Consider the following 12813-nt stretch of genomic DNA (forward strand, 5'->3'; position numbering starts at 1 on the left):
CACACACACACACACACACACACAGCGCTATGAGTGATGTGAGGCCAGCTGCGTCGTCTCGTTAAGGTCTGGCGATCTCCATAGAGGGCCCCCGAGCAATTAACCAATGGCCAGCCAATACAGCCAGCCTTAATTGAATGGGAATTAAAGGAGAAAAATAGGGAGAGAAGGAATTAAAAAAGAGAGGGCGAGCAAAAGAAAGGAGGCAGACAGATGGAAACAAATGATAGCGGGATCCCCAGAGTGGTCAGAGGTGCAGCCAATCGATCGGAGACAGATTACATCTCTGTCTCTCTCTCTTTGGCTTTCTTTCTGTCTGTCTCTCTCTCTCTCTCTCACTCTTCTTCTCTCCCGATCCTCCCTCCTTCTGTTCTTTCTCATTTGATGTAATGGAAGCACTTCAAAAAGATACCTTCTAACTTGCAGAACCATTGGTTGTATGTCAGGCTTGGTCTATAGAGAGGCCTCTCATCTCCAGAGAGTGGAAACACACACACACACACACACACACACACACAGAGCATCTATACCATCATGGGGCACTAAAAACACTAAAACAGTTGACCAACAAAAACACTAAAACACAAAAAAACAATCTGAAATGGCTTTTGGGAAAAAAATGGGAAGCTAAAAACTCTCCATTGAAACCAATACTGGAGCAAGACACACACACACATACACACACGCACACACACATTCTGCCCCCCTGTCTTGAAGGATCGATAGGACCCATGTCTTCGGCCGCTGGTTCTGCGGTGCCTCATTGATTGTCAGCGTGGCTCGCTCAGGCAGCATGGATGCATGACAGAGATGAACTCTGTGTGTGTGTGTGTGTGTGCGCGTGTGTGTGTGTGTGCGCAACATGGGAAACGGCAGAAAGCAGTGTTCCAGTCAGTGACCAGCTCCTTGGATATATTGGGAATAATGGAGATGGATAGATATGGAGGCGAACACGTGTGTAATGGAACCCATGCAGGCAACAACAGATGACCCCCCCCCGAAAGGTGTGTGTGTTTGTGTGTGTGTTGGGGGGCGGGGGCAGTGTGAGAGAGTCCTGGGTGACGATGCAGAGATACGAGGGGATTTACACTCACAAAGCAGGAATTACCTCCTGATACTATATATAATCTATATGCACACACACTGGTTTCTGTTACCCCGTCCCATTTAAGAGACTGTATCCTAATGGTGTCACATTGGTAAGCCTATCCTGACTCATCTTTGTGTGTGTGTATGTGCTGTGCATGCATTGTGTGTGTGTGTGTGTGTGTGTGTGTGTGTGTGTGTGTGTGTGTGTGTGTGTGTGAGGCCAAAACCTGTAAGAGCTGACCAAACCTCTAAGATTACACCAAGAATTTACATAGACCTACAATAGAGATCTAGGATACGGATCTAGGATCTAGACACATGTAACATAGCTGTGATATTGGCTTTACATAGAAAATACTACCATATTTGACCAATAAGGGCGCAAATACATGTGTGTTTTTTGAATTGAATGTCTGTGCAACCTATAAAAAGTCTGTGGTAACATTAGACTGAAGCCCAGTGAAAAAGGCAAGGGGTAAGAAAGGAGCTAGTTAGTTATCTAGGTTAGCTAGTTCACCTAGCTGACTTCCAATTTCAAGCTAGGCATTACACTATAGCTATCTAGGTAAGCTAGTTAGCCAGCCTGCTTGCCTTAAAGATAATGAGTGTTATGGTCAACAATGAAAAAATAAATCATTACCATTTATATTTTTTATTTCTATTGTGACCATTCTTTGCCATTCAAGTTTGCCAGTTAGCTATCAGCCTCCAGAGAGGAGCAGATGTTTATGTATAACTAAATCTGCAGTTCAATGAACCATTATTGAGTCTTGTTGACAAGTCTTTATTGATCTAGGATTTATTTTAACAAGGTAGATGTCAGACGTTAGGGAAATCATTATCAAAGTGGCAATATCATCTAACGCAAACATATGAACGCATGTCAAGTGTAGCGCAGATGTTGCAGGTACTGGTTCTCTTGGATTTCAACCGAATTTGAACTGTGTGTATACAGAAACACACACAGACACACTCGCAGCCATTTATATATAACAGGTAAACATTTCTAGGTCTAATTGCCGGTCCATAACTGTCTCCACTGATTAACTACTAGCCCATCCAGCCATCACACTGGCATTTGACGAGCAACTGTAAAAAAGCAAGATGGCTGATAAACCACATTACAGGCTGGAGAGGAGGTCAGGCATCTGAAATGGCACTAATTTATAACGTTCATCTCATAGGTTAAAAACCCTTGGTCGATCACCTTGATATGAATGGAGTCTCTTAAATCACAGTCGGAATCAAACTCCAACCCAATTAAACATAAGGTACATACAGATGTCCATTACTGACACATTTCCTCTGAGTTGTTCATTTTTTAAGTGCTCCACACGCCCATCAGTTGTCACAGTACTAACCAGAGTCCTAGTTAAATCTGTGTGTGTGTGCATGTGTGTGTGGAGAGTCCCTGATTGACACATGTAATGGCCTTGAATTCAACACTTGTACATCACTGCAGCGATGGCACTATGGGATATCAGTAAGGGATAGGCAGTAACTCACCCACTTTGCTGCGTGTGTGTGTGTGTGTGTGCATGTGTATGTGTGTGAATGTGCATGTGTTCTGATATATTAAAATACAGAGTTGCTCCTTCATCCCGTGTTTCACCTCCTTCACCTCTACCTCCTTCCTCCTTTGGCTGTATTTGATTTTTTTTTTGTTTTCAGGGTTAATTGGATCAAAACCCTTGTTTTAAAAGAGACAAACTTTCCTGTAAATGTGAGAATGATGACTTTGTTGGTATAGGCTACAATGCGCTTTTCCTTTCTCCATCTTTACATGCAATATCCCTTTTATTCATAAGCATTTTATGGCCTTTCTTGGACAATTTTGCCTTTGGGGCCTGTTCATTTCTTGCCCTGATTTCCTCACGTTTTAGTAGCTTCCTCTGCTTTTAGAATGAAGAGAGCCTCAATGATGAGAAAAATCTCTCTCTCTCATTTAGTCCGGGGACAGAGCAAGTCTCAGTGGGTCCTATAGGAGCTTGCCACTGCATCTCTCCTCTCACCTCAGTCACTATTTCTTTTTCTATTTATGTAACCATATAAATTAATTAAGAACAGCGTCTCATTTATGATGACCTGAGCAAGAGGCAGACTCGAAGAGCCAAGTCGCATTTTGGGGCAATCAAATCTCAACTGCAATAAAATAAATGTTCAATTAAACAGCATAAATAACAAGAGCAAGGACAGCGTGGAAGCACAATAAAAGAAGGGTTACAGTAATAAAGGAAGGGTTAGAGCGCAGGCCTGTACATAAAGTTCCTATGAAAGCTGATCTCTCTTTTTTAATGCATTTTTTTTTACTAGACATAAGGGGAAAAAAAGTTCCAAAAAAGTTCCCAGGTTCCAGGTCCCAGGATGATCCTACAATGACTACTACAACTATTACTATTACTGCTACTACAACTACTGCTACTACTACAGCTACTGCTACTACAACTAATAACAAAGCATATTCATACATAATGGTGTGGAATCAAAATGTCACATTAGTATCAATTCAGGTTAGTATTGATGAATTCTACAATAAATATGTAACCAATCAAACTGCATCACATCCATCATATGAGAGGTCATATGATCCTCATATATCTGCAAACTGGTATATCGATCTAACTATAATCTCTACCTCTATCACTTCCTCATCCTTAACATACATCCCCTCCCTCACTGACCCCTCCTTTTCAAGCGTTAACCCCAGAGGTCTCTAATAGCTTGTCTCAGTGAACTCTTATGAACTCAGAGAGTCACTCTGCAGTGTGATTGATATGCCAGCAGAGGCGGCAGTATAGTAGAGGTAATCCTTTTAGATGGAGCAACGTAATGAAAAAAACACAACAGCCCAGACACATATTGCCATAGTGGAGTGCTGAATCTGCAATGTAGACTGTTTCATATTACTTTGTGTCAACATTGTGTTTCATGTATTATTTTTTATTGCCTTTCTAATGCTTTTCAACATCATGCCCAGGGATGCAATACTGGCACATTTACAGAATTGGTGATCCATGTACAGTGAACTTGTAAAAGGAAATCAATGAATCAATGAGTAAATGTGACAGAATGACTTTTACCATTTCTAGGTTATATCAATCAAACCTGAGAGGGGGTTCTTTACTGTAATTATAGCCACAGTAACACTGATATGCCCTGGTACTACAGTCAGTATGATTGATAGGGTCTTCTACAAGGGTTGTAAGTGGATTACAGCAGGACAGCTGTAGGATAGGTGATAATGTAATGGAGGGCTTCCTTGGCTGCCACTTAAGACGGGGCAGCACAGGTGAATAGGGAAAAAAAATCCTTTCACCCTATTAGAACGAAACATTACAAGTTGCATATGGAGACAAATACTGACACTTTTTGTATTATGAATCTTATTTATTTAGTTATTAACATATTTAAATTAGCCATTATTTCATTAAAAAAAATGGCATATCAGTTGGAAAACTTTGCTTCAGTGTGTTCACTGTTTCATTCTGATGGTAATTTTCAGATCGATTTGTAAAAAAAAATTGAATTTATGAATTATTTGCAAAATACTATGTATATGGCAAAAATCTTTTTCAATGTTTCTGGCCTAACGTGGTGTGCATGACACTGAATATCCCCCCAAAAAACAAAAAAATTAAAACAAATTTCACTGGACTTAAAATGAAGAGTTAAAGACGTTTCACCACTCATCCGAGAGGCTTCACCAGTTCTGATGAAGCCAGTTCTGATGAAATTCTGATGAACTGATGAACCCTCTCGGATGAGTGGTAAAACATCTTCAACTCTTCATTTTAACTCCAGTAGATTTCGTTTAAAATTTTTCTTTGGACATCTTACCACCTGAATGACTGAAATGAATCCACTCTCTGGGGTGAGAGAGCACAGACCCACACAGAATCCCTGTAGCACCGTCCACAGCACCAGGAAGAGCCAGGGAGATCAGCACCAGGGACAGCGCCGTAGGAGGAAGCTAGGACAGGTGCTGCAGGGACTCTATTACCCAGTCCACACCCTGCAGCCCATGGGAGCGTGGACCAGGACTCAACTGTAGCCAATTGGCAATTAGTGGCTGGGCCTATATATCTGGCCCTGCTCACAGAGTCAGTCTCTTTGGTTTGGTCACACGCTGCGTACCTGTGCTGTATCTTTGCTGGCAGTGGGTAAGGACCCTGCCCTACTCAGAGACGCTTAACCACCCATGATTAGTTGATTAGTCTATTTATTCTCACTTTTCTGCCCCATTGAATAATATTTTGTAATGTGTGCTTTGGGATTGTATGATGCCATTTATAATCTTTCCATGTCAGGAAGTTATGTCATGATTGACTATAAATGGACACCTGTGTCCTCCTATAGCAGGTTCCTGCTGAAGATCTACAGTTGAAAATAATTTAATAAATATGTGGCAGCATTGCAAACACTGCGGCATTCTCCTTGACTCTGACAAGAGAAATAAAACTGACAAGAGAAAAAGAAAAAAGCCTCTAGCTACCAACTATTTTTGTTAAGCCACAGGTAAAATTTGGTGGGCATAGAAAGTTCAGTTGGGGAAAAAAAAGTGTTTTGCATTCAGGGAATATGCCATTTGAGAAAACTGCATTTTTTGTGTTTAATTTTGTGCTTGACATAGTTAGTATAAAAATATCTGAATTAACTGTTTATATTTGTTGTTGTTTGATAATTGTTTTGTATATTGTATGAAGCTACAGACGTTACAGAAGCAAACTATCATAATATCTCAAAATTGACCAATCCAGACAAAATTGCCATTTTCACCAATGGTGCCTCACCTGAAATCCAAATGCTGGATTCATTCAGATTACGAGACTTCAGCATCTGTATGGTAAGTATTTACCTGTGTTGGGAGGCATGGCTAGAGGAGTGCAGGAGCCTCCCTGGCCCGTGGATGGAGAGGACAGTAACCTCTTAGCCAGGAAGGCAGAGATGGGCTGAACCAACAGAGACGTCAGACTGCCACCAGCCTCTCTGGACACACCGACTAGAAGAAAGACAAAAAGAGGGGGAGAGGGAAAGTCAAAAGCAGAGAGAGGAAGAGGGAGAGAGACAAAATTGAACAATATGTTTTATGTCATTGTGTCATTATGTAATTATGGAAACAGGTTAATGCAAATCAAGTTCAGCAAGTTGAACTGGATTTACATGTAGTGAATTGATTTACATCAGAATTAATTCAAGATTAATTCAATTGAGATTATTGCAATTAACACAATTTAGCACCATTCTAAATTAGTGCAGTGTGTGCAATGTATCAGATGAAGGAGATGAAGCATTTATTTAGTTTGTGTTAACCAGAGTGTTTAAGCTACCAATATTTTTCTATATCCCACTGTCTGTGCATGCATGTCAAAGTGGTTGATATTGGTTTCAAGTGAGAAATATCAGTGTCTCATGGTCTAACATTTCTGGTTTAGAGGCTTTTCCAATCAGATGAGACACATTTCTGGGGGAAATCTGATTACACATACATTAGAAAATGTATGTTTAAAAATGTGTCAGATAAACAACACAGCCTGGATGTGTTAGTGTCTCAGTGAGTAAAGGAACATTGGATGGATTCAAATCCAGCAGCGGATGGTCCCACGTCTCATTTTTATGTATTGCATTTTACACACTGTCTAGATATGATTAAAAAACATAGCTGCAAGCGTCCATCAGTGGTGTCCAGGCTTCTGGGGCAAATGATTGACAGTAACAATATTAGCTTGATTCATCATTATGGAAATGTTGTACATCTCAGACAGAACATTTCAGAGCCCCTTGCAAACAGGTAGGCCTATGTGAAGTTTGGATGGCATTAAGCATAAAAATATGCCTCCCTGCCTGTTTGTGTCTCATCACCATCATCTTTTATCACAGCCAAATGGTTACATATATCACAAGTCTGTGATGCAAAGATGATGGTGTATAAAATTTGGTGGCAATTAAGGCAACTTTGTAGGAGAAATTAAAAAAAAAAAATACTTGCTGTTGCAAGGTTGGCCTGATGGAGGCGCTACGGGGTGTAACCAAATGTGGTTTGTCACACTTTGGGGTCCATCCCAAATATGCAATGGATTTGTGCTGAGCCATTGACGTTATTGGCCAAGTGTGTAAAGTTGCATGTTTTAATGCCACCATCTGGCTGATTGGATTAATTGTTGTTTCTTCAGTTTGAAGGACATTTGAAACCTATTTACCAAATTAGATTGCTCTAACATGAAGCATTTAGGAATTGTGCCTCATGTTTTGCATCTTCGTCTTCAACTTTATTCATGCGTCAAGGCCAAACGGTTATGAGAGTCAAAAATCTGTGAAAGAGACATGATATAGGCAGCCTAAAAATAGTTGCTATTTCATGATTGGCCAGAAGGTGGCAATATGGAGTGAAATCAAATATGGTCTGTCACACTGTGGGGTCCATCCCCAATATATATCTGACGTTTGGTTGCTCTAGAATCAAGTGTTTAGAATTACGCTTCCTGTTTACGCATCTTCACCTCAACTTAATTTGTTCACCACGGCCAAACATCTCAGTAATCTAGCAAGTCCATATATGCCTTGTGCTAAATTTTGTTGAGATTGGATTAACTTTGCGGGAGAAATAGCGAAAAATATGTATTGCATATAATTCAAATTGGCGGAAAAACTATCATGGCGGAACTGAAAAACACATGCTCAATGTATTTGGCTTGAGCCGAGGAATCTGAAGGGAACAAATTGATTCTAGACCTTACGATCCAGGAGTTGTTGGCCAAAATATAAAGTTGCTTATTATAGTGCCACCATCTGGCCGATCAGTGTAATTTTTGTTGCCCGAGTAGTGGGTGAGATTTTAAACCTATCCACCAAATTTCGTTGCTTTAGGACGCACGGTCTCAGAGGTACAGATTTTTAGGGCAGAAGAAGAAGTAGAAGAAAAAGATATTTTGCGATTAACATTACTGTCAGGAAACTGACATCGGTATGTATTTACGGTAAATCCGATATGACGTGAACGGCGGCAATACCCTCTCTCTCGCATTTTTTCTTCTCTCTTTTCACAGTATACCATTTGTCAAAGCAGAAATGACATGAAAATAATAATAAAAACACAGTGGAGCCTGGCAGAGGAAAAGGCTTAAGTTGTTTGTTTGCGTGTTGTTGATTTCGTCTCTCAGTAATCGCCATGGGCAGCAGGGCCTGATCAGCCTGACTGCACTGTTATCTCAATGTTGTTAGTTAGGTACCAGAGGTACGTACGTATGTCCCTCACAGGTTTAATTCATGCAGGGTGAATGTGTGTGTATGTGTCCCATCTCTCTTCTTCCCTTTTCTCTCCGTCCCATCTGTCTCTCTCTAGCTCTCTCTCTTTCTTTCTCTTACCTTTCTCCCTCCTCCCCTTTCCCTCAAATCCTCCTTCCTCTCCGAGTGAATCTGGTGGATTGACTGCTAATAGACAAAGAAGTTTTCACTTGTGGAACCGTTCAGCCAATAGGGGGGTTAGCTCAGGGCGATTGAGATGGCTGCACCGTTTGATTGGCCCCCATTAGGAGGAGAAAGTTTTCTTCCTAATCCTCACTTCAGGTCCATTCAGGTTCAGTTCACAGCGTTGCAATGCCACTCTCCTGTGCAGCTATGCATTTACCCACATAGGTACACACTCACACGCATGCAGTCAGAGGATGGAGGTCCAGCCTTTGCCTTCAGAACAGCTTCAGTCCTCCTTGTCCTGCTGTCATACTGCAAGCTGAACTGGGATATTAGACCTTTCTTCAAGAAGGAAAGCCTCCGGTTCTTTGAGGGACAAAGGAGGTGGAAATCTGCTTCCCATTAAGTGATGTTCAGATCTGCTGGTAGGAGGCCATGGAAGCAGTTTGACTTCATCCTGCTGTTCATGAAGCCACTCTTGGATTTGTGTAGCAGAGTGTAAGGGGGAATTATCATCTTGAAATATAGGGTCATCATGAAGGAACAGTGTTTGCACCTTAGTGTGACCATTATACAACCATCAGACCTAAGGACTCCCAGTCGATAGCTGCCCATCCTATTACAGATCCACCACCATGTTTAACAGTTGACAACAGGCATTGTGGGTCGAAGGAATCCTTTGTTTTTCTCCAAACTTACACCCATCTGAATGAAGGAAAACGGCTGAAGGATGACTCATCAGACCAGATTACTTTCTTCCATTGCTCAAGGCTCCAGGTTTTGTTCTCCTTACACCAGGTTGTGCATCTTGGTTTCTGAATGGAAGCCCCGTCAAAAATACCAGCTTCATGAAGTTCACAACATACAGTAGAGTTACAGTAGAGTTATGAGAACATAGTGTCTTAAATGGGTTTAACCTCCACTATGTCCCTTTTCATCGATACATTCACACTCTTATGCACAAAAACATACACCACACTTGCACATTCAAACTGCATCGCATATTGAATGCACACACAGGTCGCACCAGCTGTCCAGTACTCGACTATAATACTGAATCTGCAGCTACAGCAACAACATCAACCAATACTACAATGCAAGCGCACCAATGACTGAGGGAAATCATCCATTTTTATAAGGAGACCAATTTCTCCCCCCACTCCATGGTTCCTACTGATTAGGTTTTGAGACTAAATCTTGCTGTTTTATTCAAATGGAGGATAATTATTAGAGGAGTAAGTGGAGAAGGAGCTGAATGACTGTGAGAGATCTTAGAGAAGAGTAAGAGTCAATGGTAGCCTCATCGACAGATAATGAGTTCAGGCGAAATAGGAGCACTCTGGAAGATTAAGTTCATACGTACACATGAGCACAGACACACACACACACACACACACACACAGATACACACACATGCGAGCATGTGCATATAGACACATTGACTGTAGATGGATGGAGATATATGCAGACACGCACCCTCACACACACATTCACACTCAGTGCACTCAGTGCTGTGTGCTGACTGATTATTCTAACCAATTACAATTCCAAGCATCAGAATGTGAATATTAACAGGATGAGGAAAATGTGGGTCTATTTGGAGCCATTAACCACCAACACGTTGTAATTGAGTCAGGAGCAGTGACTTGTGGGCCTTGGAGGACGAGATTCATTAGAGATCATTACATATGGTAATGTGATTTTTGTCTCTGCGAAACAGTTGCCAAGCAGAACAAAGCGGGCTCTAACCTCCAGGCATAGTGACTGACAAATAACACACTGCACATAATGCTGATAACACAACATAGCTGGAGAGAAAACCGACTGCAACATTTTACTCAAGTAGAAGAATGTGTGCTACAGTTACATTTTACTTGCAGTGGCGTGAGAGCACTTTTCTAGACAATTATTCACCCAAAATTAAGAGTAAGTCATTAAAAAGTAATCATGTTCTTAGTTACTTTCGAGCAAAAACCATTAATGTCTTGGAAATATTCCTAACCCCCCCCCCAACCCACCCCTTCCTTGCGCGCACGTACACACACACACACACACACACACACACACACACACACACACACACACACACACACACACATAAAATAAAAAATTATTACTCTTTGTAGCATGGTCCTTGTAAAAAATATGATGGGTCATTATAAGCCTGAGGGTTTTGAAAAGTCCCCTTTAAATCATATCAGCTAAGCTAGTATCTGTTAAGGGAGGTTAAATCCAGATTGTGAGGTTCACTTGGGGATCGCATTGTTCTAGTTGCTGAGGCGGCATTTTCAGTTGGGGTGGGGGGGTGAATGGGATAAGTTCTGCTTAAAAGTGCACCCTATGTTTTTTTCACATAGTAGTGAGGTGGTTATATTTGTTTTTCTCTGAAACCTTAAAAAGATGACATGTAAGGGGAGCTCACAAATGCAAGAACACATTTTCAAACCAACATGTCTCAATTTAAAGTTTCCATATTATTCTATATCTGACCAATAAAGTTAAGTGCTGAAGTGAGCAAATATTTACGAGTTACCCCATTAGTGCAAAGGATCCATTAAAAAGATTCACACAAGACAGTCTAAAGGACAGACGGGACAAAGAGGGGTGTCACACATGAAGAAGAGGGTTCACACACTATCCGATTCTGAAAACATTTTACCATTTGTCCAGAATAATTCAATGTAAATACAATTGCAAAATATGTGTTTTGTCGTTTCTTGCTCCATGGTACAGAAGCTACAACTTATATTTAAATGACATGGTGAGTCTTGGACCGCTTCACACTAGACAAGTCCGACCAGACTCAACCCAACAAAATCGAGTGCCCCCTGAGTGTCCTGTGGTTTACTTGATTAGACATTACCACTCCATACATGCCTACTTGGCAAACGCAACAAAACACCATGCACCCTGTTACACTTCAGACTTCACGACATGGTCATGACACATATGCTAAATGAGTCTAGACAACAATTCATCTCCAAAGAGTTTGTCCCTGATGGACTCACCTAGGAATCATCTCGTCAAGCCAGAGAGAGAAAGTGCTTCATCATTGGAACTGGTGAAGTTTGCCTTGACACAGAGACTCTCTATCTGCTTAACCATTACCCTAACCCAACTTGCACTGCGCTGAGGTTTGGCATGTGCCTAGAGTGACTCTCACAACCAACGTATCAGTTCAGCACTCAGCCTATCAGGCCAGGCTGAGTGCTACGGTCCGCTAGTTCCATTCAGTTTGCTGGCCCTGTTGAGCTCGACACCGAACAACCGAGTGTCCTCATGGACGCCCTCCCTCTGTGTTCATCACCTTCCTTGGAACCCACTGCCTCTGGGTCTGGCGTGCGTATGGTCATCATACACTGGGCATCACTCATAAGATCACATTCTATCCACAAGTCAGTATGCTAAGTTGTTCAGCATTCTTAGTAAGTGTTCTCAGGTAGTTACACTGTCGCCCCTTTCATTGCTTATCTGATTCATGTCTTCCAGCCTCTTAGATTTGTTAATAAATATACTCTTTTTCATAAAGTCATCTCCTGTGTTCATTGCATGGATTTAAATTCAAGCAAGTTGGGAATTCAGTCCTTCAGATGAGGCCTATTGATACTGTTGGACATCTGGTGCCCCGTTCTTTAATTCTCGTAGAAGTTATTCCATTTGTGTTTATTGATATCAGACCCTATCAATAACTGCTCACACTCCATTAGTCACAGAAAGACAGAGACGCATTACCAACAATGTTATCACACACTGCAGAGGCATGAGACCCCCATCCCTAACATTACGTCTCATCAACCGATTGCTTCTTGTATAACCCATTTACTTAAGCATATCGCTCCCCTTCTGCTGCTCCTGCAGCCGATCCATACTTTGTCCAAGTTTGTGACTAATCCATACTCTACCTTCTGCTGTGAGGACAAGTTCAGCAACCCTTGAAAAATCTGTCTCGTGGTTCCTTTGAACCAAACTTGCAGTCGATAGCTTTCTCTGCCTGGTCTAGAGAGAGTGTCACCACGGCATCCCAGCTCCTGAAGATGATTAATAATCCATGAACAACATGGGAGAGGAGAGAATGAGGAGAGAGGAAAGAGAAGAAGGGGAGGAGTGAGGGAAAATGAGGAGGACAGATAAAGCAAAAAGCGGAGAGGAAAGGATAGGTGAGGAGACGAGTGGGCAAAAGAGGGGAGTAAAGTAGAGGGGGCCAGAAGACGAGAAAGGGAGAAGGAAAATTTAGAGGTGAGGAGAAAAGGAGGAGAGGAGAGGAGAAGAGATGGGAGGTTGTAGAAGAGGAGATAAGGCAAGAAGAGGATAATAGAG

General features: G+C 41.6%; 1 protein-coding gene across 1 annotated transcript in view; it reads right to left on the reverse strand.

The window, feature by feature from the left end:
* The window catches only part of naaladl2 (N-acetylated alpha-linked acidic dipeptidase like 2), a 386338-nt gene that overhangs the window by 140552 nt on the left and 232973 nt on the right, over window positions 1-12813 (reverse strand). Inside the window, exon 9 of the mRNA XM_078285865.1 lies at window positions 5945-6088. Coding sequence (XP_078141991.1) covers window positions 5945-6088 — 144 coding nt within the window. The remainder of the gene's footprint in view (window positions 1-5944; window positions 6089-12813) is intronic.

This window comes from Centroberyx gerrardi, chromosome 9, assembly GCF_048128805.1.
Source record: "Centroberyx gerrardi isolate f3 chromosome 9, fCenGer3.hap1.cur.20231027, whole genome shotgun sequence".
NCBI classification, from domain to species: domain Eukaryota; kingdom Metazoa; phylum Chordata; class Actinopteri; order Beryciformes; family Berycidae; genus Centroberyx; species Centroberyx gerrardi.